Below are 26,290 nucleotides of genomic sequence, written 5' to 3' on the forward strand. Positions count from 1 at the left end.
TTTCATCATTCAAAAGCCGTTTTATTGCCAAGTTAACATTTTTTGCCAGGGACACAGTTGATAACATGGAACAGGAATCCCTGTATATATTTAACAGCAACAACCATTGTTTCCATAGTCTATCTTTCAAGGCCAACACACAAACAAACAAAATCATGAAACTAAGCACAAAGCTTAATCAATTACTGTATGTGGAAAGACAAAAGGCCAGTACAAAACATAACCAGTGGTATACAAAACAGGGGTATTCCAAGTACAGAGAAAGGGTTAGTACATGGTAGTGATAGACCTGGGTATGTTAACTTAGCATAAGTAGTAAACCCCCTATAAGAAGAGACCCATGTCTTTGTTTTGCTAGTAAAATGAAGCCATAGGGGTCTTCAATTAGGAGGTTTACCACTTGCTCAAACTTTATGCCTTACCCACATTTGTCACTAAACTAAAGTGATTTGAATACCCTCCCCCAATACAAAACTTAACCAGTGGAATTCAAAACAGGATCTAACAGTTTTGCAACTGAAAAGCTAATATACACAATCTGGCTGACAGAACACATAAGAATGTAGTTTTATGTTCCCATGGCTTGTTATGCAGTCTGACGGTTATACAGACTTGCAATCATACACTGTCAATGTGTACAATGGGCAGGGTGATTATTTTGCAATGGTAAGATTGTAAGACCTAAGCGTACAGCCTGAAGCATTTCTGGATTTTAAAGTCCAACGCACACTTTGCATGATCAAATACATGCATTTCCCTTGAACTTCCTTAACGTTGAGAGCTAATTAAGACCTTAAGAATTAAGACCACCTGTTTCCTTAAAAAAAAAAAAGTCAGTGACAGAACCCTGCTTTAAGACAGAACTATAGGTAATTTGATACCCAAATGCCGCCATATTAATGCAGCCACTTAATCAATTCATTAAGTTTGATTCTTTTATCTTTACTGCTGGAAAGCATGAACTGAATTTGGAGTTATGTGTCACCCAAAGTTAAACCATGACATTCTTGAAATAATTTAAGCTCATCATAGCAGACTGTTTCATTACCTGTAGACTTGCCAGGTAATTTGAACAAAAATTAGCCTGTTGTGCCAGATTGACATTAAAATCAAAACAAAAAAAGATTATTTGGATTAATATTGTGTAACAGGATGTTTCAAAGAATTTATACAGAGGCACTTTGAAGTTCAATGCATGGAATGAGACATTAGCCCATAACCAGCCCCAAGGACAGCTGCTGGACAAAACATGGGGACATACATCTATTTCACAGAAAAGGATAATTGGTAACAGTGTTCTTGTGGCTTCTATCCAAACACGCCCGATTATTGACGAGATCTTTTTTGATTTGCAAGGCCAAGATCAATATGTGCTGGCAAAAGCAGCAATGTGCCTTTCAAAACTTAGCTTTGATTCAAGGTTAAACTCTCTGCCTTCAATAATTAATTCCTATAAGTTTTCATTGGAGAGGCAGTAGCAGTTAATGAATGCAGGCATCAATCTCTTTTTCACTCTGGGGTTCAACTGAAGTTAATAAGATAAGCCTTCATATAGAGCCAGAGCAGCATTATGAGCTATTTGTTTCACATTGATTAGTCAAGTTATAGTCAACATACAGAAGAACATCAAATAAAACGTATGGTTACAAGAGTCATACAGTACAACGGAAAAGGTCTTGCAATCAAAAGGCTTAGGCTTACAAACAGACATCACACTTATCAAAACCGGCAGCAACATAAAGCAGACTCTGTGAAGAGATCCTTAAAGAGCTGTTGATAAAGCATGATGAAGCATACTTAGAAAGCTAGGCCAAAGAGCCAGCGTTAGGACCAACGGGCCTTTCTTTGGGTCTTGAGATGAACAGGAAGGAGTAGAGGTTAGGATGCCCCCACTTCCTGTGAGATCGCTTCAGGATAGTGTCCTGGTTGAAGCTCGGACACAGCCTATACACGCCAATGTTAGCAACAGGCTGAACAGATGAAGAGCAATTCGTTCCTGCTCTCACCTTTTAGCTGGTCCTGCGAGATGATCCAATGGGTGAACACGGTCACTGTAGACAGCACGTCAGCATCAATAGACACATGCTAGAGCTCGAGTCTGTCACTGCAGAGGAACATAGTGATCAGTAGTTAAGACTGAAATACCAGCAAGGACAGGTGTTTCAAAAGAGTCATAATTTCAGTGTTTAACATGGTGGTTTCACTATGAAGCTTCAAATATTAACATTCCAGACATGTTTCACTGAATGTTGAAGATACAATTGGCAGTTTTATCTCTGTCTAAGGTGAAGTTTAATGTCAAAATAGGTAAAATTTTTCTTACAAGAAACGACATGACAAAAATCGACAGCTTTTTAGGTTAGATTAGATTCTTTTTTTAATCAATTTTCAAGATCATATACTTTTTTACTTCATAATGCACCTTTAAACAAGATCCAACTGCAGGAGCACCTGGACATACACAGTATCAAGACGCTAACATATCTTCAAAAACAAATAGCTACGTTTCAGTGGGATTCAGACAGATGTTCGAGTTGAAGAGACATTCAAAACCTGGCACAGTGCATTCACGATGGCACCATCACGCTCTCTCAAACGAAGCAACACTTCTATTTTGCAAAACCGCAGCAATGCCATTGATTGAGAACAGGGGGGGACAAGCATATCATCAGACCCACAGGAGTAATTAACACAATAATTACAGGCTCATTATTTCCCCTCCACAGCAGCGCCGTAACCATGGCAGCGAGTCTGACACCCGTAAACGGTTAATTGATTTAGACGGGATGAGAGAAAAAGTGGTTTGAGATGGTGGTTTGAGAACACAAAGGTTTACCACTCCAGGAAACTTTCAAGGAATCACTAAAGGCGTTTGACATTTAATGGATGGGAAATGTCAACTCTGACCCTGGACCGTCTAACAAAAATAAAGTGGAAGGCAGGTGTGATAAATTTGATAAATTTTGTCTTCAACTTCCACTGCACATAACAGTTTGGCAAAATTCTGGCCTTCTCATGTATTATATTATTTTTTTTCTGTCGATCGTCTTCAAAGGTCATGACCTTTCCCTTATGTCTCCTCTTTCACACAAAAATGAGTTCATCTTAACACCAAAACATCTATTCTGTGGTGTTTCTGGAAAGCACCATTGAACAACTACCATCATCGAATAACAGACGATCATTCTGAACATACTCTTCCGCAGTGGTTGCTCAGCAACACTTTCATGGGAAACAGCCCCGACTGACTAAAGTTCTGTGCTGTATGAAGTGAGTGTGTGTTTGTGTGTGTGGGCTGGTGGTGTGGGCCCACCTTGTTGTCAGGGGGTCTGGCTGGGGGTGGAGTGACCGCAGTCTGGCCAAGAGGAGCCACTCTACTGGGCTGGCCTCGCAGCGTCACAGTGATGGTGGTGGGGGCCTTCAGCCCAGCTGCCAAAACAGAGGGGTTTGGGGATTACACCAGTAAACACAACTGCCATTGCAGCACTACTGTGTATAGTGTGAGTGTTTCTCTCTCCATTTCCCTCACACACACAAACAAACATACATAAATGTTTCTGTCTATTCTGTTTTGATCAGGTCTTGCTGGCTCTGTAAAGTGTTTTCAGACATCTATAGTAAGTAGCTGTGGTGCCATATAAATAAAATGTAACTGAATTTTATGAATATACTAAATACACACCAAATAAGGTACTTTCGCATTTTTGCCCTGCAGGACATGGGCTGTCAGCAACCAAATGTACATGAGTGTACTCAATTTAATATTTTCACCTCAAATGGCAACACATGGCATTTAGGTTCTTTTGATCCATAGCTTTAAAGATTCCGTGGGTAGAACACACCAATACCTTTGGTATAAAAGGCACAGGTGACATTCCACCTGTTATGAAATGTATTGATGCTATACAATTCCATTTTGACTACAAAGAGGTCAAAAAGGAACTTTCAAGAGATTGAGAAATTCTGCAAGGGCAATGCACACCCATTATATTAAGGCCCTTTCATATCGGACGGACGAAATATTCACATAAAATCATGCTGGTGATTAAATATGTCCTTATTCGTTTATGTGTGCAAAGACTAACAAAAACACATGCATTTAATTACCTGTGTGATTTTGTGCGAATGTCATCCAAAAATTCAGACTTCTTGTGAAAAAGCATTTGACTTCCTTTGAAATACTGCCCACATTTTGATACAATGATGAAAACCTAAATGTTTGAAGCATGGTGATTTTTTGTGAAATATCATGAATATTTGACGATGTGCATCTTGTATAGATACTGTACTGCGGTCTGTTTGTTTTCTTGTTTCCCTCATGGGCTAGCCTGGGTTTTCCCATGCGGCCTTAAACGCGCAATTTTATTCACGCTGCTAGGCAGCCTGGATTCTATGGACTTCGTTTTCACCTCAACGAAGGAACCAATCACAGAACGGAGTGAGGGCAGCAAGACGATGACGACACACCGAAGCCATTATGAGCTACGTACAGATGCATTTGATAGACATTCGTAGCGCCCAATAAACGGCTCTTTACATTCGTAAACCACGTTTCAAATACGAGAAAATGAATGTCTATTTCCCAGACCCCATCTCAATGAGATGAGGTCTGACGTTAGCCAGGCTACTCATGGGCAACAAGGGGTTAGAATGTGAATGAGCAAGGAGATTATGAAAGATTACGCAACATGGAGTGTAGCCTATAAAGGTAATTTTCTGAGAACATGAAGAGAAGCAAAAAATCAAACTGCTGGATGATTTCTGCACATACACAACCAAGAGTACTTAAATGGAACTAGTGTGCGACACCAGTGAGACACCAGTTTTCTTCTAAACACATCGTCTTCATGCCAAGGAAATGTATGTTTACCTACTGTTGTTTTTGTTAAGAGACATCATGACTGATTGGTCAATGGTCAATACGACGTCAATGTGAAAGGTTATCGTTCACTATGTATGTAGCAACATCTTTTTCAAAAGGAGTAATTTCCCCATCAATGATCCACAAATTACCCAATGATTACTGGAGATGTTTCAAACAGATTGGCCTTTCAAAAAGAAAAAAATAAACGCATTGATTCTTTTGCAACTTTTATTGCATAGAAACAAAATTTGAAAATGGAAAGGGACATTTTGGGCCGCCAGCGCCTTTACCTTTTTTATGCTCTTTTCAACCTCAATTTTTTCACTGTCTACTTGTATGGTGGACAGGGGGACAATATGGACACTTGCTTAGTGTTTAAAATTATTTCTAATTGATTGACTGCTAGGAGACAGAACCCTGCAGTGGAAAGTATGTTCCATTTAAGTGCTCCATTCCCCACACATTTACATGAAGAATAAGCACAATAAACAAAAGAAACAAACAAAAAATAAAGACATTGAGAAAGCAAAAGAAGATGGACATGTAATAAGCAGCTTTCAAGAACTTCAGTTGGAATCAAGGTAACGAGATCTAACTAGAGCTGAAGATGGAACATGTGAAATTTCAAAAGCCTTAACAAATTACAGGGGAGGTCGAAAAACAAGCAAATGAACCAAACATGAAAACACAAAATAAAAAAGGGGGGGGGGGGGTTGTCAGATCAACAATTCTCTGGAGACACATCATTCGGACAGGCGACAGCTCACATACATAGCTTTTTTTTTTCCTTCTTCTTACCGGCCTATCAGAATGCTAACTATGATACAGACTCGCAAGCTTCATCACAACACTTCCTGTGATACAAATATACACATCTTAGCATGCTACGCTGTCTAACCCGATCATGGACTTCCACTAAACACCCTCCTCGACGCTACCGCCTTCTTTGCGTCCTTCGAGACCTCGGTGATGCAATCTAATCACGTGTGGCCAGAGGCTGAACTGGCCTGCGTGGCCTTCTACACTAGCCATGCCTTGCAGAGCCCCGGGCTAGCCAACCGACTGAGCCCTTTATACTGTTGGGGGGCGCTCTGCGTGTATGTGTGTGTGTGTGTGTTTGGGAAATCAGGGGCGTGGAGTCAACCGCAGCGGCATCTTAAACACCCCCGTCCCTCATCGCGGCCGGCGCTGTTTGGCCAAGCGGGACGTACCGGCGGCGGCGGCCTGGTTGGAGACCTGCGCCAGGCCTGGCAGACTACTCGCCAGTTTGGCCAGACCGCCATTGGTGAGGAGCTGGTGGATGGCCGTGGTCTTGCTGATGCCGGACCCTGTGGAGACCACGGGCACCGCCCGCACCAGGGTGCCACCTCCCACCGCGCCCAGAGAACCCAACACCTGGCCCTGGGGCTTTCCGCTGGTGACCTGAGAGAGGAAGAGGAACAGACCCAGGAAATACTTGAGATGCAGCATAGTTTCACACTGGAGTTACATGCAACTAAAGAATGACATTTTTACCGCTAAAAGAGCATGCTATTTAGATTTTGTAAATGCATGAATGGCTACATGCCAATAGATGCTTTGAAGTCCTTTGCAGGAAACACATGGGGCTAACTAGGAGAATTCACTCATTGTTTCTCTATATTAAATTATAAAACACAAAGCACTGTAGCACATTGACATTGCATTTCACTATTTGAAGGCGGTGATGATTACTTCAGCGTTAAAAAGTTGTTCTAACAAAAACATTGTTGTCAATACATTGTGGTTTTGACAAAGGCCGTTCAAAAGACAGGCACAAAATACTAGGCTTTTATGTCTACCCTTAAGAGAACTTAACAGTGAGAAAACAAGACTGCAAAAAATATTGACACTCCAACTGGAATTGTACATTGACAAAAAAATTCCCCCGAAAATTGGACTGTGCTTTCTGAAGTGCTGTATAATTGTCATGGCAAAGTGGAATCGACATTGTGAAAAGAACAAAGACAAAGCAGTTTGCGTGCAGAGAGTGAAAGCCCCGCGTCCCTGCTGCACGCCCTACACTTTCCCTCCACCTGCTTGTTTTTCCCCCCTGAGCCTGCTCGCTCTCTTGGGACAACAGGCGGGGTGGCCATTTTTTAAACCATAAAAAGAGAAGGGAATAGGGAAAATAACTGTCCTAGCTCTGAGGCAGCGGTTCTCAACCTCTTCATTAAATAGGCTACAGTCCTTAACTCAGACTGGACTGCACTGGGGAGGGGCAGAGTAGGCTAGGTCAGTGTGTTACCCAAACTTATAAGTAATATTTTCTTATACGACAGGCTTACAGTTTTGTCATACCTTGATTGTCATATCTCCTGAAGATGACTGCAGAGTCAGCAGTCGAAACTGTCATGGTATGACAAAAAAACAACAACAACGTTAAGCCTGTCATAACACGTATATGTTTAAATAGTAGGAATAATGAAACTGTTTTCTCTGGTGGCACACTTTTTACTATGAGAAAATCTCATGGAACACCACCATGATATTAAGCACAATATAAGTTTACTGCTGTTAATTGGGCCCCCCAAAAAGCACATAGCTTCCTGACAATGCTGCATAATTTTGGGGAGCTATGCCTGAACCCATAGCTCAACCATTTTTCTAGTCTAACCATCTGTCTGTTGCCTCACTTTATTTTTTGTTTTTTCTCTTTAGCGTGACAAAAGGGGGTGGGTCAAGTCCATGGTCAGGCATCCTTCTAAAGTAGGATTTCTGTCAATGTCTTTCAGCTATGCAGCATGACGCAACAGACAACATTTTGCTACTTACAGCTATGTTGTGCCGTATTTGAAGTGTGACAAACTGATTCTCTGAGATATGAAACAAAATTTGTCCCTGCTGTTGTAAAACTGTAACTTCCATGGGGGTCCATACATCCCTCCATCTACAAATCTATCAAGAGTCTTGTACATGGCCCTGGTCTGCAGGTTGAGAAGCGCTGCCCAGTTCCATGCTAAGGATCAGGTGCGGTGCTGTGCTAGAGAGATCTACCTGTGTCCCACTGGCCACACTGGGCGCCGTGGAGGGAAGGCTGGGGGACTTGGTCACAATCTCTTGCAGACTGAAACTCAGGCCCTGGAGCAGACTACTGGCGGAGGGAGCTACACAGTGAAGTAAACACACACACAGCAGGGGTCACACAGTGAGAACAGGAAGGAAGTTAAGGCACTAACGGAGAACACTTCTGTCCCTTTCCATTTTAACACCATGGATTTTGGAACACATCTGGACTTCTGCATGCTATGGGAAGCTAGAGAGTAGGTCCACCACAAAGTCATCTCATCAGGCTTAAAGCATACCACAAGTCTCAGCAGCAGAGGTGACGGGTGACACAAGACGGTTGGAGGTTAGAAATGCTCAGTAGACCACAATCCTCCCAAGTGAGGAGGAAAGAAGTAGAGACCTGGCTTAAAGGTGCAGTCCATGATTGTGGTGAAGTAGAGACCTTAAAAGGTGCAGTCCATGATTTTGGTGAAACGCTGCTGATATTTGAACTCAACAGATAATCGAATTACACGCCTCCCTTCTGCGCTGCGGAAGCAACATGCTAAATGGCTGAAATACTGCATGGCTTAGTGTAAGTTGCTCTGTTCGTTTCTCAATTTACCAAGCCTGGTTTGTGCACAGAGATTTTGAACGCACACAAAACAATAGACATCTAGAAGTCTGTGAGGATGAATTCTCTGAATTTGACAATAAAGTGTATTGGATCAAGCCTGTTTCACAATGCTTGCACTGTGTGTGTGTGTGTTGGCTGCATTACCACTGATTTTCATTTCTGTGCCCATGTTAACAGGTCAGAGCATTCATACTGCCTGTGTGAGACGTAAGGTCTCAGACAAGGATTGTGCTTTTTTAATAAAAATCCAGACATTCTGCACGCACACGCACACACACACACCACACAGCACAGTGTGAAACAGGGCTTAGAGTCTCTTGGACTGCACCTCTAAGAGACCAGGTGGCTGGGATCATAGGGAGAGTAGACAGGGAGAGTAGACAGGGAGAGTGGACAGCGAGTTACCCTGGCTGGTGGTAGGAGCAGCTGCTTGGACGGGCGAGGATGAGCAGCTCTGGATGTTGTGGAAACTGGAACCGGAAACTTCCGCCAGGCCAGACCTGCAGACGAGACACAGAAAGCCCCTCGTCTCAGACAAAACGGACAGTCACGGGCCACAAGCTGCAGCCTTCACATGGCATTTTCTCCGCTGGCTAACCACATGAAATAAAAACACTGCAGCGTCTGGGAGAGCCATTCGTTGGTGCTCACTGTAAACAGAGAGCACAGCTCACGCAGACAGTCCAGAAATGATTCATCAACCTTCAAACGATGGTGCTGAGTCAAATCCCTGGTCAACACATTTTTAACGCAGATCTTTACAGGCATCTTTTGTGCAGAGTGAAAATACTGTATATTCAGCTAAACCAACCAAACTGCAAACTGGAATCAACTGAGACCTAAACAGTCTCTCTGTCTATGTATGCGTGTGTGTCTTGGTGGGTGTGTGTGTGTGTGTGTGTGTGTGTGTGTGTGTGTGTATGTCCCGGTGTGTATATGCGTATGCGTGTGTGTGTGTGTGTGTGTGTGTCCCGGTGTGTGTATGTGTGTGTGTAGGCTAAATGCGCCAGACACTGTTACCTTTGTGCGGTGAGCAGGCCAGAGAGTTCCTTCGCGCCCGGCACGGTCTGCCCCATGGCAACTGCGAGCGGCTTGACCGACGAGCCCACTACAATCAGGAGGAAACAGGGTCAGACTCAGAGAGGCTCAAACTGCGACCTGGCACTTTCCTTCAGGAAATTTTCCATGCAGGCGCACAGGAAAATCCCCCCTGGCCTCAAACGTACCATAAAAATTCAGGGGAGCTATTTCACCGCTCACATATTAGCTTATTCACCAAATGGCCCAAAGGGTTCACCAGGGCAAAGCACAAATCATTTGAAGCAGAAGCCAAATGAGTGGACAGAAATATATTATATATATATATATATATATATATATATATATATACACACACACAATTTCAACTCTGTTAATAAAAATGTGTTGGTATGATTTCAGTACTATTTCAGCTCTCTCAAAACACAGAGTCAGCTTATAGAACTAATTAGGTGAACCATTTGGGGTTCCAGGACGAATGCCAATTGCCAAACAGTAAAATCCCAACACTGAGAGGCACTTTTATCGCCTTGGGTTTGACATTCCTTTACTCGTTTTCTCTGCGCACACACACACACACACACACACACACACACACACACACACACAGCAGGACTGCAGCGGCCAGATCTGGAAAAAACCCAGCATCAGATAGTGAAAGTCCTGCCATGTATTTGTTCCACCCATTCACATAAAGCAACTGATTTCAATCAGCACACCTCTCCAGCCAAGCAGATGAGTTGTTGTTATTATAGCATTTAGGGAACACTTTTATCGTCCAAAGTGACTGACCTATTGACCTTTGTGTATATACAAAAGTTAATTAGTGGAATTATCCATTTTAGGTGCACAGGTAGAACCGATACATGGTAGGACTTTTACTTTCTGAAGGCATTCCCTTCTCTGGCAGCGGTCCTGTTCGCTCTGACGCAAACCCCCCACCTAGACTCACCTTCCTGAGCAGCCGAGCTGATGGTCGCGCCCCCCGCGTCGCCATGGGAAACAATGGTGACTTTGATCTTGGCGCGCTTGGAGGCTTTGGCGGGTGTGGGGCTGGGCGTCTGCCGCCGCTTCAGATGCAGTCGCATCTGCTCGTCTCGGTCCAGACTCTCCGTAGGCTCGCTTGACACAGGCACTGGGAAGAAAGGAGCAGAGGAGAGAAAGAAAAGATTTGACATTTATTTATGAATTGATAGTGTTCTTTGGTAAGGTTTTCCCTCCACCCAAGCACCATTTTGGTCTTCACATAGGCAGTAGTTTGTACAAGCAGCAGTAATAAGCAGTAAGCAGTAGTGTGTATAAGAAGGGGGTGTGACCTCTTTGGTGGAGGTTAGCTGATTTGAAAACCCATATGTCAATCTCAAGACACTATGCAGCTACATTTATTCAACACATCCTCACTGTGCTTCACAAAAAGCAAGTTAGGAAAGGAAAAAAAACTGTGACAAAATGTACAAAATGAGACATGGAAAGGAAAAGATGAAATGGAGACAAACTCCATCTGACTACATTTTTAAGAGACATTTCTGTGTTGACTAGATCACTCTTTGTGTGTGAGTGCTACGACTTGATCACTATTTAAGCGTGTAGCGAAAGGCAGAAAATGAGAGAGGGAGAGAGAGAGAGAGAGAGAGAGAGACAGGAGAAGGACAGAAGGCGAGGGGCGAGACAGGCTACTCACCAAAGAGACAGGAAGGGGTGCCAGGAGGAAGGCTTTTCCTCACAAGCATGTTTTGTTTCAAATAAGCTGCAAACTGAGCTGGAGAGAATGGAACACATTGAGAGAGAACGAGTGAAACGAAGAAGAAAGGAAGGAAGAAAGAAAGGAAGAAAGAAAGAAAGAAAGAAAGAAAGAAAAGAAGGCAGGAAGGAAGAAAATAGGAAAACAAGCAGACACTCTCGAGGGAACATGAGGGGGTCATCACATACAGAGATCCTGTCCTTTAACACGACCTTGGCTGTTAAACAAGTCTGCGTCCATCCCACTCAACACCCCCCACCCCACACAAACACACACACACACACACACAACGCTTAACAAAGCCTCCTTCCATCCACCAGCACACACATTCACTGTCTGTGTGGTCTAACTAACACTCTGACAGCATGAGCGCAGAAAGAATGTGTGAGTGTGAGTGTGTATGTGTATGTGTGTGTGTGTGTGTGTGTGTGTGTGTGTGTGTGTGTGTGTGTGCGCGCGAGGGCGAGTTTGTGGCTACTGCTACACGCTTGCCAAGCTACTTAGCCACGGCACTACCACCGCTCAGGGCCAATGTGTAGCCACGACACTACCACCACTCAGGGCCAATCTGTAGCCACGACACTACCACCACTCAGGGCCAATCTGTAGCCACGATACTATCACCGCTCAGAGCCAATCTGTAGCCACGATACTATCACCGCTCAGAGCCAATGTGTACAACGCACATAATAAGCACTCTAAGAGAGGAAAATGGCCGTGTCTGCCGTTATCAGATATCGTCATGTTTGTTATACTATACATATACTTTCCTGTTAATCTTAAATCTTAAACAGCCCAGCCCACCCCTGACTTGCGGCACAGTGCGAGAACTTAAAGCCCTAAAGACATAAGTGCTGTGTGCTGCAATGTGTCTTTGGGGGAGTACCAGAGGTTTTGTGATGAGTGGGGTTGGGGGTGCTGGGGGTTGTCACATACTATGAGGCCTATGTGTCCAATGCACACACCCCCTGGCATCTCATTTTAAACTACTGCCATCTAGGCGTCGTTTCTGTCCACTTTTCCTGACCAAGAACAGATCCAAATTCTTTTTTATATCACAAGCCATAAAAGCTTTAAATCAGTTCAAATAAGCTAGATGTCCAGCTGGCCTGGTGATACCCAAGGGTGTATAGTGTATTGTAGTGTGTGATACATGTTCTTCATGTTATGTCTGTCTGTGTCTGATGTATGGACTATTGTCCACGGGGACAATAACGTTATCTACTACTACTACTGCTGCTATGTGTGGCAATGTGTCTGTGAGGGGTAGGAGTGGGAGTGGGTTCTGATGGGTGGGGTTAGGGGTGGAGGCACATGCTGTGGTACCTTGTGCCTGCTTGTGCGTGAGCACCGTCCCGGATCGCTGCATGTGGGTCTTCAGCAGCTGGGTGGCCGTGATGAGACTGGACTTCTGTGCAGGAGACAGACCTGTGGTCTTGGGCTTGGGACTGGACGTTGGGCTGCTGCAGACGCTGGACATGTCCTGGAGGAAGACAGGAAGGAAGAGGGTGTCAGAGAGCGTAATCATTATTGATCTTAAGGCAAAAGAAAAGGGAAAGTGCTTTTCAATGGCTGGAAGTCACTTTGGATAAAAGCATCTACCAAATGAATAAATGCAAACAATGTAAATGTAAGTGAAACAAACAACTCCAGAGGCTCATTTATGTTCCCTTTACGTATGAAGATATGGGCTCTCCGTGGGAAGAAGGAAGGACAAAAGTGTCAGAGGGTGTAATCACTTATGATCTTCACTTCATTATCAATGATACACTTCATTATCATTTCTTTAACCTGAGCCCTACTTTCCCATCTATTTCCAAACTTTACTAGGGATCAAAAAGATCAAAATCCATTGAACTGCTATAATAGCCAACCGCAAAATGGCTATGGCTTCAAAGTAAACCATTTGTTTTTGCCACATATAGGATCATAATGTACAACCAACCAAAACAAAGGGAAAGACCCATTTAACAATTTCAGAGTAAATCCCCACATATTTTCACAGAACCTTTGTGGTTGTGATGTTAAATATACAACCATTAGGGGCAGCTCAGTTTCTGACAAACACCAAAACACAGTGGAGGTGCTAATTAAGTAGCTATAGACTAAGCCAAAAATGGAAGGAGCGCTGTCCACGAAAGTAACACACTACGTCAAAAATTTCTTTAAAGCTAATCAATACAATTCAAACAAAATGTATATGGAACAACAAGACCCCAAGAATTAAGCTGTCCATTTTAACAAAGTCATGTTTGAAAGGGGGATTAGGACTTCCAAATGTTCTATGGTACTACTGGGCCTGCCAAGTTAGAAATATAATAAGTTGGAAGCTGGGAACTAGTTCTCTTTGGGTTGCATTGGAATCACTAACATGCTATCCATTGGAGATCACAACAACACTTTATGTCTTAATAAATTGCAGTCCCTGGTAAATGTAGAGGTGTTGCCCCCTTTACAAGCCACACTGAAAGCTTGGCAGGACTGTAATAGGTATCGGAGTACAGAAAGTCATATGACATTTAAGACTCTCGTATTGCATTTAACTCCGACTTTCTAGCTCTCTCTCTCAAACTAACTTCCGAAACTGGTCACTCCATGTTTGATGAGGACTCAGAGTCCGTTTAATCCTTTACTGTTATTTGTGCAGAATATCACATTCCCAGAACATACTTGCAAGTTCGTCACATCATTGAATCTTTACATAAAAAGGGACAATTTAGACTCTATCCCACTGAGCTGGAACAATTTATCATCTCTGCTTCTTCGGTTAAGGGAAAGATATCTCACTTGTATAGAATTCTGGCCCGGAGTTCCCAGAACTCCTTTTGCTTGAACTGCTTTTCCTTGAAAGTTCCCAGAACTCCTTTTTCTTTGAGAACAAACTGGGAACTAGAGTTTAAAACGAATTTCAGTGAAAAAGAATGGTTAATTCTGTACACTGAATGGTTGACTGAATTGACTACAAACATTAAAGTTAAAGAAACTAATTATAAATTACTGTATAAATACTGTATAACTCCAGTGAAGCTTAATAAGTTTGATGACACAAATTCTCCTATGTGTAGACAATGTGGAACTGAATCGGCAACATTATGCATGATGTGGAAAACAAGTTTCCCTGTACAAGAAAATGCGCGGCTGTGTTTAGGTATTTGTGTGATATGTGCTAAATTGTGAATAAATATATAAAATAAAAAATAAAAAGAAATGCTCTGTTTCATCCGTATCCATAAGCTTTCTGAAAAACTGCACAAATGCAGACCATTTCATTTGTTTCCCATCTGGGGTAATAAAACGACTGACCTGAAGTGAAATGACTACATGTGCAGCTTAACGAGTTGTACAGGTGTGCTGAGCCACTGGAGGATAACTGACCTCTGACCCCGAGGGTGAGATGGGCACTCGCACCGATGGGGAGGAGGGCCGTGGCCGGTCCAGGTCAAAGGGCAGCTCGCGGCGCGGCTTCTTCTTCTTCTCAGTGTCGAGGTCCCGCATCTCCCCTGGGCCGTGACCATGACCGTCGCCTCGCGTGAGGACCCCCGTCAGGAAGTCTGCAATCTCATCCTGATGAAAGACGCACACGTACAGGTTAAAGGTTGTATCAGCGATTGCAGGCCCAGAAAAGGCCCAAACATAAATTATCACATTCATCTAATCATTCCTAACGATCTGCTAGCTGCCCGCCCCATAAGCAGGCCGTCAAAAAAACGTGTCTCTGTAGGCAGCCTAGGCTCTGAGATCTGCACACAAAAACAAATGCCATCAACAAGTGTTCTCAACCACTCAAAGGCAAAATAAAGGGCCCGTCCCATTTCTCCCCCCTTAAAACTTCCACTTGGTTTTGATTGCCCTCAACATTAAAGCCCCCTCGACAAGGGAAGTGGAGGGTAAGATCTTTCCCTATGAATTGGGACACCACTATATGCAAATTAGCATAGCTTAACGTGCTCACCACGCCACGCCGAGCCGACGTGTCTACCAGTAGTAGCCTGCTACTATTTTCATTCAGGAACATGCCCAGCGGTCATTGTTGTGTGGGCTATGCTGGTTTATCTACGTCTGGTTAATCAACAAAGATATTTGTGTTCATATGAATGCCAGAACACACACCTTAAATATTGACGAATCTACCCAGATCAGATATAGCCTATAACGCTATTTGATGGGCAGACTCTCTCAAAGCACTCAGCAGATATCTTGAACATCGCCAGATAGCTTCGCGGAGATATTTTCTAACATTAGTGTTCAAAACTCAACAGTCCATCAGATGTGCATCAAACTAACATATTCCAACATATTTCAAATTTTAATATGCTTATTTGCGAAAAATATAAAAATGTAGGCGGCTCGCTGAGCTCGCGACGGTATCCTGGGTAATTTCATCTCCCACTTCGTTTTAAGCCTTCATCGGTCCTGGCTATATTTTGAGGGTTGATTTTAAGGGGAAAATAGCACTTCCCCTTGCTCCCTAAAGTAATGGGACACCCTAGCCCTACACGTGCACGCGCAAAAACGAGGGTTAGGGCAAAAATCTAGGGGTAGGGGAGGTATTGGGACGGGCCCAAAGTGTTCCAACCAATAACCAACGAGATGCGTGTTCAGGAGAGTTTCAATTGCACCAGAGAGAGAGGCGGAGGGAGTAGCGAGCTAGCTCTCTGTTTTGTTTGAACATCAACAGAAGTGACGTTACCCCGCCATCGCTGATACAACCTTTAAAAGCCAAACTATGCAGGAACTGACCACTTTTTGAGCTATGGCTTTATAGGCCACTGACTTAGGTATCTTCTACAAACTCGTTTTGATGGTGTGTGGTCATGTGAATAACAGGTCAACACACGTCTCTCTTCCTATTAGCTGTCCAGTCTGTGTCCTCTCTCTCTGAAAGACGGAACACACCTTGACAATGCAGGAAGCGCTTTCACATCACATCACCACCAATTACATCCCCAAATTTACTTTTTATTATTTGTTAATTTGTTTGTTTATTTCTTGATGTCTGCTTTACGGGTACACTGGCGAGTCATCTTGTTTCTTTTTATTGTCAATTATTTTGTAATTTGTCTGTTTATGTCTTGATGTTTGTGTCAGGAGCGCTTTGGGTTGCACTCTGGATAAAAAAAAATGTGCAATATAAATAAAACTTATTCACAAAAGACAACCGTTAGCATTTTTATGCAAGCTTTCATCAGTGCCAAATATGCGGTTGATGTTTGTCTAACGTGTTTTTTGTGTACCTCTTTATGGAGTTAGCTCAATGGTTTCAGAGCAAAAAACCTTGCTGCCGCTTCAAATTTCTATGTGTCGCATATTTTTGTGAGACATAACCCGTGACATGAAATGTATAGCATAACTATAACTGCCCATTGCCCACCTCCATTCACTGTTACAGACTTTAAAGAGATTACTATGACCCATGTCTGCCCCCTAGTGGAGCTATGAGTGATCATTCAAAGTGATATCCCAAATTTCATCCCAATGAAATACACATACAATTGCAGAACAGCATGATTTTCATGAACAAACCTGAATGCATCGATCCACCATGGTCTGCGTTAGCCCTTCACCTTTCATCTTTGTGGAGTTGATCCTAACCAGAAATCAGATCACACAGCATAATGCATCATAACAATATAGCATTTTCAGCTATCAAGACGTATCCTCCCAGCAAAACACAACACAATAACAACACTTGGCTTATCGTAGATTTACTGTATGCTAGTATGAAGTGGATCATGTAAAGCCAAGCCTGGCCTAGCTTAGCCTTAAAGGAAAATTAAAAAAAAAAGTAAAGTGAGTGGAATTTAGCAGACGATTAGCGACAGGGACTGAAACTCTGGGTTCAAGAATCGGGGATGTTCGTTTCTCTGGTGGTGACTCTACCACTGCTCCACCACGCCCCAAAACTGGTGTAGGAATGTCATGCCATAGACCTCTGAAGTTCGCCTACAAAAAGGAACCAAAGCTGCCGTCTTTGCCCATATAAGGAGATCCGGGTGTTAATTTAAGCTAACTACCAATGGCAAGTTGCATTGCAAGTTTGCCGTCTTAACTTACCGAAGATCACAGGAACCACTTGAAGGCAGAGGATAAAAGTGTGTTGATCCACACTTTTTGCGAGTTTAACAGGTGCGATAATTCAAAACCCCCATGTTATTTTCCCATAGGAAAAAATCGCAAGATACCGGATCTCAAAGATGACAGCTTTTTTGTAGGCGTACTTCAGAGGTCTATGCCATATAGGAGGGGCGGGTCTGAGGACTCACCTGAGGTTATCGTCAGCTCCTCCCACCACCACCATGCTGTTGTCGGCGCGGATCTTCTCACGGAACTCCTCCATGGCCTCCGTGCCACACTGGAGGGCATTCTGGCCCACCACAAACAGCACCGGCGCCTTCATGTCCAGCAGCGGGTCGTCCACATCCTGGGGAAAACAGACAAAAACACAACAAATGATGAGACACACAACAGCTTTTAATCAAGCTACTGGGCTGCAGGTATGGAAGCTTTTCACATGTTGTGTGACATTAGAATACAGAAATAATGTATTCACTTCTAGACTGACATTAGTGACCTTCTCATCTTATACTGACAAAGCAAAACTTCAGCAAAAACTTCAGCAATTGAGATATTTGAGATGCTTTCCACATGCCAAAAGACATTCCAAACCAAAACAAAATCTGCGGCTGAGTTCATTTGGGCTAATCTTAAATCTTTTCCTGCGACAGGGTCAAATCTAACCTTGATTGTTCACTTTGGTATGCAAAATATGTGGGTCACTAGGGCCTGTTGCCAAGCCTGCTCACAGATCTTACCCCCCTGGGCCCATTGACTGTCTGCAGTGGGAAGCCAAGGCACACCACAGCGGTCAGATACTCCATTAGCGAGACCTACAGGAGAGACAACAACCCAGGTTATGCTCGTCCAGGTCAGGCTACACTTAAACAAACTCAAACAGAGCGACTGCATACACTTTATCAGGAATGGAATTTCCAGGAAGTGTTGTTGGAAAACCATCATAGTTCAGAGAGAGAGAGAGAGAGAGAGAGAGAGAGAGAGAGAGAGAGAGAGAGAGAGAGAGAGAGTCTAATTTTGAACACTCTCTCTCCATGGTTACCACAGTGGTTGCTCAGCAATGCTTTCCAGAAGGATATGACTATGGGAGCTTACATGGCAGGCAATGAGTGCCCCTGCGTTCCAGCCCACCAGGACGATGGGTTTATGGGGGAAATGGCTGTGGACCTGGAATTCACCAAACGAACAAACATGTCAGTTAATTTACGGAGATTAAAATACAAAAAAACATACACATTGAGCTTGATTAAAAGTGGAGAGGGCAATTCTGGTAAGTGGTTGTTAACATCTGAGGTCAAAAGCCACTCTTTTGTGCCACTTCTCCTGACTTCAAACAGCAATAGTGTACTGTTTCCCATGACTGCACCTTAAACTACAATGCTCATATTTTTAGTGGCACACACAACCACAGAATGTTCAACAACTGGTAAAGGGGAAATGTCAGGACTGATTTACATCCTCAGACATACAGTATAATCTAAAAGTTGCTCTTTTCTTTCTGACAGTAATTTTCCCAAAACCAGATGCTCACCTCCATGACCTTGCCTCTCACGGCGCCGATCATATGCTCCAGACACTGAGTGATGCCTATGTTTGCCCCGCTGCTCACCACATGGGTGTTAATGGGGATGACCTGTTACACATAAACACATAAAGAATGAATCATCCAATACACTATTACATCATTCATACTACTAAATGTCGCTTGATTTATTTGCTATTTACACGGCGAGAGACAGAGGGTCTGACTGAAACAGGGAAGCTGCTGCCAGCAGCCTCGCCACCTTCAACTGTCTCATGACTCATTTGCCGTAGCAGGCATCAACATACCAGCTATGAACTAGCGCTGTCACTTTTGAGAAAAAAATCCTGTTAGATTTTTGAGACATAATTGTTCATTGAATCGATTGTAAAATCGATTTTTCAAGTCTAAAGACGTTTCCATTTTCAACGGCAAATATACATGTAGGCCAATTCACAAACAACTAACAGGCATTAGGACGAACGTAAAGAGGGCGCTTGAAGACGCAAGCCAGCAATATTTCTGATGATTTATTGGCTGCAGGCTTCAACGTAGCTGTGTCTGTGTTTACGATTAGAAATGTCAAACAAATTTCGCCTACGTAGAACTCAATTGCAGTTTGCATAGCCTACCGCTTTGTTCTTCTCCATAGTTTGATATACCAAAAATCCGAAGTACTTCCACATCGAACTCCTCAAGTTATTATGGCCCATCACTCGTCTCTCTCATGTCGCACAGGTTGATCGCGTTGTCCTCCATTTTTTGCAAAACATTGAAACAGCTGTTTCCGGTGCGTAAAATTGGTGGGAATTTTCTTTTTAGCTTTCGCAATGCTTACTGCACTTCGGAATTCTTTTATATTCTTATATTTTTGTTTGTGAATTTTGTTACATCTATCCTTTTTATTTGTTTAATTCGTTTAAAATTAATAGTGTACATATTTGGTTAAAATCGATTCCCTATTTTAGTTTTCGAAACTTGTGTTGTTTGGTCCAATCGATTGTGCAATCGATTTTCGAACGTAAAGTGACAGCCCTACTATGAACTCTGTTTATCTATATGCCAATAAAAATTAAAGACGCTGTGCTACACTTCTATATTTACAAAAAGCACATTTACATGGACCTTCAAACCACTGGACTGTATTGGGAGCCATTCTAGCTGGACAGTGTTGCATGCATGCACGTGCACAAAAACAAACAAAATGCATGAATATACTGTTGTCTGTTTAATCGTAATGCCATGTCAGCAGTGAACTGAAGCCGACCTTGCCCAGACAGGACAGCTGGGACTGCCAGAAGCGCATTCTGCGTGAGGTAGGGAAGGCCGGGTTGGTCGGTCCTGATGGAGCAATCAGGATCAGAGGGGATCCAGGAAGTTTACTCTAAAAAAGAAGCAATAACAAACAGATGAGCATCTGCACGTCCCAACCAATTACACTGTCATTTCCGCCGTAGTGTCCCAGTTTTCCCCAGCCCCAACAAATCAAATCCAGTCGGACGGAAGAGCAAAAGCGTAGTTCTGTTGCAGTGCATTCAGGATCAACAACTGACCTGAAGTACACTCCATAAGTTATTAAGCTCCATTGTTCAGCACAGACGTTTGGTAGTGTAAGATGAGACACAGAACTACGCCAATGAGTGCAAAGACACCCTACTGATGACCGGTTCACTTACCTGCAAAGAGATTCCATTAATGCAGGAGTGTTCAGGACCTTTCAAGATTGCTCACTGGCTCTGATCCAAGTACTTCCAACACTCACAAATGCACGCACGCATGAACGCATGCATGAACGCATGCACACATGCACGCACACCCACCCACCCACCCACACAGACACAGGCACACTACAATTTACCGTGACCTATATTTATCCTCTACCCCAATTAACAAATACTTAATTCATAAATTCTATCTATGCTGATATCACAGCACATTTCCTTTGGACAAAGAGGAACAGCAGAGCTAAAATGCTTGCACATAGTCTGTACTACTGCCATGGTGATGACTAGTGCCATAGTACAGTCAGTGCTGGAATGTCAAACCCCAGCCATAAGTGGAATACAGAAAAGTAGGACTTCTAAGACAGCTTGCCTACTGGCACTGTGCAATAAAGGGCTGTTGGTCATAACACTGACAAAGCCTCCAAAACAATTTACATCGCTCATGGCAGACACGACAGTAGCGAAGATGGCAGAAGTGCCCGACAAAACGTCCCTAGTTAATCCAGAGCTTGATCCATCCATAAAGTTCCTCTTGCTACACACAACATTCGAGTTGCTTATCGTCTTCCACTCATGCCTCGTTAACATGTCGCACCACTGCAGAAGTTCTGCTGCACCACACTGAAGTAGGTATTTGTTTCTGACCCCTGGAAGTTCTCGAAAATCATCTTTACGGGGCCGTTCCAGTAATGGAAACTCAGACAAAAGGCTGAGACCCCATAAAACTACCCCCGAGTTCCTCTAATGGAGACTCGACTATGAGCACATTTTCCAGTGGCCATAGACCATCACTCAACTGAATACATTAGCTCTCCATAGTAGACCAATACTTTGCCAAATGTGCAGACAAGAAATTTGAACCAAAAGAAGTGATAAATTCACAATTTAAAACCCAGCCCACAAATTAATGCTGACTAACACATACTTTTTGAGCCTGTTCAGCTACTGTTAGCTGACATAAGGATAAGCATTTCACTTAGCTGTTCTGCTACTTAAGAAATGAAAAAAGAATTTTGCATTATGGGAAAAATCTGAGGAGGACCGTCATATTTGCCACACACTGTAAAATGTGCATTTCATCAAAAACATGTGACTTTGTGGGCTAAACAGGGCTTACTGGCTTGTTGTGGGACAGGACCCCAACTGCAGGGTCCCAGGGACGCTTGAGCAGGAGGGAGAGCGCTTCCGACCCGGCTGCTCCAGTCTTCACCGAGGAGGTCAGCAGCATCCGGTCAATCAGAGAGGGCACCTGTAGCGGGAATGGGACGGCAGACTGAGATCAGGGGCAACGCACAGAGGAGCTAAGACTAAGGACGCAGTCTACTGGAAATGGCACCATAATAAACAAGGGGCCTGATAATGCTGGGCAAAGGGCAAAGTCTAAAGTCTAACTAAAGCTTGCTTAATAACTATGCCAAATCTATTTACAAATTAGATTTACAAACACCATGAGAAAAACCCTAAGGACAAACATTGGTGGGTCAGAAAAAGCTGTCTCTTGCCACATGATGCCGTTAGTTCATGCCCAAGAACTTTGCTCACAGACTGACTGTCCTTTGCCCATCATCTAAATTAGGGCCCATGGTGGCAAATGAACCAGGATTCTTTAGTGCAATATTGCACATCTATTGTAAGTGAAGTCAAATATTACAAAGTGGTAATGTTGTGCAATGGTGTAAAGTTGCATACATACAGACACAGAGAAAATACAATCCCGTTCTTCTGACGGTTCCTCGGCTGTCTTGCTCACCTTGCTCTTGAGGGTCTGCAGCACGTCCAGGTAGGCGGCCAGCATGGCCAGGCTGAGGGACTCCACCAGGGTGCTGTGGAGCCACTGGGTCAGCTTCGTGTCCCAGTTGACACTGGCCAGGGCATGCCGCACCTTCCTTGCGCACTTGTCCACAGCAATCCTCCTCTGAACTGGCTCATTGCAGGCCTGTGATGGCACAATCTTTTTGTTTTTGTTTCCCAGATAAGTAAAAGTAAGTAAATAGACCCTGTCAACTGCATAAACAAACATGTGCATTCCTAAGGCATTTCCGGTGGCATAGAAAACAACATTGAGCTAACCTTCACTTGGAGACAAACAAAAATAAAGAAAACATGTTTTAACATTGACATTTTGTAGAGCATTAAACTAAAGTCCGATTAATTTTCATTACAAAGTATCTACATTGGTTTTCAATGTTTCAACCGGAAATCCTCTAGGAACAGATTGAAATGGTCTAAAAGTAAGTAAGTGAAAAAATAAATGTAAATGTAATTGATAAATGGACTGCATGTACTTTACACAGTTGAACTCACACTCTCGTTGGCTAGACGGGCGAGTCGCTCTGCCTGCAGAGCCTTCAGCACCCTGTTAAAAAGCTTGTTCTGGGCCATGGACCACCCGGTCCTAAAAGAGAAATCAGGAGACAACAAAGGGTCAAAGGTCAAAACACATCATGAACCAATGAACATGGTTTAAAAAAAAAAAAAAAATCCTAACATATTAGGGCTGTACCAAAATCTCATATCACGATAACAACACATGACGCAGTGTTTCCCACAGAATTGGATTCAATTTGTGGCGGTAGCTGACTTTGACAACGGGGGGGCTTCTCCTTGTGCTTCTCCTTGGGACAAGCACTTTTGAATTTTGGAAAACACTTTTCCATTTACATCAGGATTTTGCAAACATTCAGTGTCAGAGTCAATAAAATGTAACCTGACTCTCGCCAGATAAATTTCGTTTCGCCTTGCTCCACTCATCCATCTGGAACCAATCCATTGAAGTGTTGCTTCAGAAGGCTGGGCCTAATCAAAAAATGCTTGCATATGATTGAATAAGCCACTTGTCCGTCATCTATTGACGTGCTACTTCAACCACTCACATCGAAGCCAACCCGTGACGCTGATAACAGTCTCACAGTCGCTTCTACGCTATGTCACATCTATGAAACTCCCGCCCTGCATCCTGATTGGCTGTACCATAAAATCGGTTGCAGAAATCACTCTCAATGGAAGAGGTCCCAGATGGATGTGAGTGAAGCTAGGCAGAGCGAAATTCATCTGGCGAGAGTCAGGTTAAATAAAATGAGCCCTTCAACGAAATTGACAAGCAGCTGTAAGTAGGCTAAGCATGCTAAATTCGACATCCAAACAGTATTCTAACGTTAGCTTTGTTAACTGTGACGATATAGCATATTTCCTGTGAAAACCACATAGAACGGTAGCCTAGAAATCTAGACGCGCCCCTAGCGGCAGCAAATTACATTTGCTGCCAGGGCTAGTCTAGCAACTCTCCGTTGGCTTGTGAGCTCCAGAAATCGAAACTTAATCAGGCCTTTGAAATCGTGTATAGAGTCGTTTGGTGGGCTTAACATAATGATTGATGGCAGAGTTGCAACGGTTTGGCTTGAATTCCCTGCTACTTGAAAACAAATATCCTATTGCGTCCTATTGCGTGCAGAGGGAATACGGCACAGCCCTGCAACCTATGATACACTTAACCACTATGGTGTGTCTTAACTAGGTTTCTTTAGTATTGGGTTTTGATAGTTTGTGTGAATGCAAAATCACTTACTTGTTGATGTGTTCCTCCCAGTCATCGGGTGGCGGGGGTCCGTCGGCAACGGTGCGAGCAAAGAGAACGTGGCGCTCACACTCGTTCATCACGGTTCGTGCCTTCTCATTGTCATAGAGTGGCATCGCGGTAGGTGTGATTGACTCCACATCCACCGAGATCTCAGACTCACTGCAAAGTAGGTGAGCATCAGTAAAGGCCAAACATACATCAAAACAAAAGGTATCCTAAGAAACAGTTTGAAATACACTCACTCACAAACACACACACAATACTTTAAACATTACAGACTTATTTACATCTTACAAAGAAGCAAATAAAATGTATTATTCTATGATCCACACTCACACTGTCCCTTCAGCCTGTCGCCGAGGTGTGACAAACAGCATCCGCGTGGGCCTGGCACTGCTGGCATCAGGATGCGCGTTCCATGGCTTGGCATAACTGTGGTCAAGGAAGACCAGGTCCAACTCCCGCTCGTGTACGGACAACTGGAATAGCAGGGAGGTTCCCATTCTCCTCGCCGATGTCTGATAGTCCCTATCGCCAGCACGGTACATCGTCCACTAGGGCCACAACGGGGCCCAAATGCACCCCAATGGAGGGATGTCCCTCTGCGCGTGCATGAGCTGTAGGGTCACAACCAGAGAGGGATGACATGACATATAGAAACAATCAGAGAGGGAAGTCATGACATAAAAATGTAACAACCATTAACTAAGTAAGCTTGGTCAATTGCAAAATATAGTGTGGTAACTCTTATCCCCTCGCCGCAGTACCCCTAGTAACACAATACACACTCTTTCATGTTGAACCTGAACATCACCATTCCACGTTGTTGTCTCCCACATGATTAACAAACATATTTCCTGCTGACATAATGTAACGTAAGCCGAAACCATGACAAGTCAGGCGCCCACTTTCTTAGCTGTCAGCCCGTTAGCTAACTTGCAATTCAATTGAGATGTGACACTATGGGTGGTTAGGCAAACTGTCACAATGACGTTATAACATTAGGTGTGTTGCAACCCACTTGAACGGACAGCTAACGTTACAACGTTATTAGCTCGCACGGAACGATAATTGGCTAAAACATTCGTATATGTCTCTCCTTATCGTAACGTTACTGACAATAAGGTTAATGCTAACAGTTAATTTCACCGTCTCAAAACCTGGATATCTTATATGCTGCATGAAAACCACGCTAGCAGCTAACCTTACCCTATGTAAACGTTAAACACGAATCCGGGGAATTGCTCAAATGGTTTCGGTATTATAAATGTAATATTTAGAGTTCAACCAAAGAGGTTGACAAAAGCTAAACTAAAGTATATTTGGTTACTCCTAGTTAGCTAAGGGGAATCGTTGATGCAATATCTCACCACCCTGCTGTTAATGTTAGCTAGCACTACGCAGCGTTCAACATTGGCTTGTTCTGTTGTTCAAGTGACTGACTCGTGAACTCGTCATTGCGGACTAGCTAACGTGGCCTTACGCAACAAACAAGGATCCCGCCAAAGTACAATGAACATGCCAACAACGTTAACTTAGCGATGCAAACCATCCTATGTTGGACAGCAATCTTAATAAGGACTTGTATATCAAAAGATAACGTTAGCTAGCTTGCTGACAAACGTTAGCAAGCTAATGTTACCGACGTCTGTCCAACCTACTCTTGGCAAGCTCAGTGACTTACTTTGTCTTTCGACGATCAAAAAAGCCTCTGTGTCATTTCGATCTCAAATATGTTGTTGTGAGAGTAATCCTGAATATGCTGTTTTATTTCATGTGTAATACAGTATGATTTTAAAATTCACTCCCTCGGTTGTGATAGCAGTAATGGCTGACTTCCTTTTGTTTCACTAACGCGCCACAGATGTCTTCAGTCGGAAAACACGGACTGGAGTACTTCACTAGAAATGGGTCTGAGGAAAACCCGGACTGGAGTTTCGAACTTTGAACGAGATATTCGCGCCAGGGCTTACAATTTTTTATTTTCATTTCCTTTTCTTTCAATCTTCAACTTTCTTTCTTTTGATGGGCTATTCAAATACATTAGGCTATCAACAAGCATATCAGATTCAACATGGAGATAAACGAGTCCACAAAGGCAAAATAGCC

The 26,290-nt window shown here is 43.3% G+C and overlaps 1 protein-coding gene across 12 annotated transcripts; it reads right to left on the reverse strand.

Annotated features, from left to right (window-relative positions):
• On the reverse strand, positions 1 to 26,067 carry kansl3 (KAT8 regulatory NSL complex subunit 3). Of its 12 annotated transcripts, XM_048242965.1 has the most exons (24): positions 25,866 to 26,067; positions 24,518 to 24,798; positions 24,170 to 24,340; positions 22,909 to 22,999; positions 22,355 to 22,555; positions 21,722 to 21,853; positions 20,148 to 20,264; positions 18,890 to 18,991; positions 18,454 to 18,525; positions 18,099 to 18,173; positions 17,550 to 17,707; positions 16,810 to 16,873; positions 14,662 to 14,850; positions 14,074 to 14,175; positions 12,613 to 12,769; positions 11,227 to 11,304; positions 10,498 to 10,680; positions 9,528 to 9,615; positions 8,913 to 9,007; positions 7,880 to 7,989; positions 7,184 to 7,231; positions 6,076 to 6,286; positions 3,314 to 3,429; positions 1 to 2,104 (listed from the first exon to the last, which is right to left on the reverse strand). In XM_048242965.1, the coding sequence occupies exons 2-24, from the start codon at positions 24,727 to 24,729 to the stop codon at positions 2,102 to 2,104; spliced, it is 2,775 nt and encodes a 924-aa protein (XP_048098922.1). In that variant the 5' UTR covers positions 24,730 to 24,798; positions 25,866 to 26,067; the 3' UTR covers positions 1 to 2,101. The 12 variants fall into 12 exon arrangements, with proteins under 12 accessions (XP_048098922.1, XP_048098916.1, XP_048098914.1 ...); XM_048242959.1 differs by lacking the exon at positions 1 to 2,104 and having other exon boundaries at positions 2,111 to 3,429; positions 22,355 to 22,540; XM_048242957.1 differs by lacking the exon at positions 1 to 2,104 and having other exon boundaries at positions 2,111 to 3,429.
• Between the last annotated feature and the right edge of the window lie 223 nt (positions 26,068 to 26,290).

Source organism: Alosa alosa, chromosome 5 (assembly GCF_017589495.1).
Source record: "Alosa alosa isolate M-15738 ecotype Scorff River chromosome 5, AALO_Geno_1.1, whole genome shotgun sequence".
NCBI classification, from domain to species: Eukaryota; Metazoa; Chordata; class Actinopteri; order Clupeiformes; family Clupeidae; genus Alosa; species Alosa alosa.

What these genes read in the sequence shown, in the direction of transcription:
- kansl3 (XM_048242957.1), bottom strand. Translation starts at nt 24,729, where the DNA reads ATGTACCGTGCTGGCGATAGGGACTATCAGACATCGGCGAGGAGAATG. An exon ending in CGACAGGCTGAAGGGACAGT is followed by an intron (nt 24,341 to 24,517) that starts GTGAGTGTGGAT and finishes CCTACTTTGCAG; the next exon opens with TGAGTCTGAGATCTCGGTGG. An exon ending in CAGCTCGGCTGCTCAGGAAG is followed by an intron (nt 9,616 to 10,497) that starts GTGAGTCTAGGT and finishes TCCTGATTGTAG; the next exon opens with TGGGCTCGTCGGTCAAGCCG.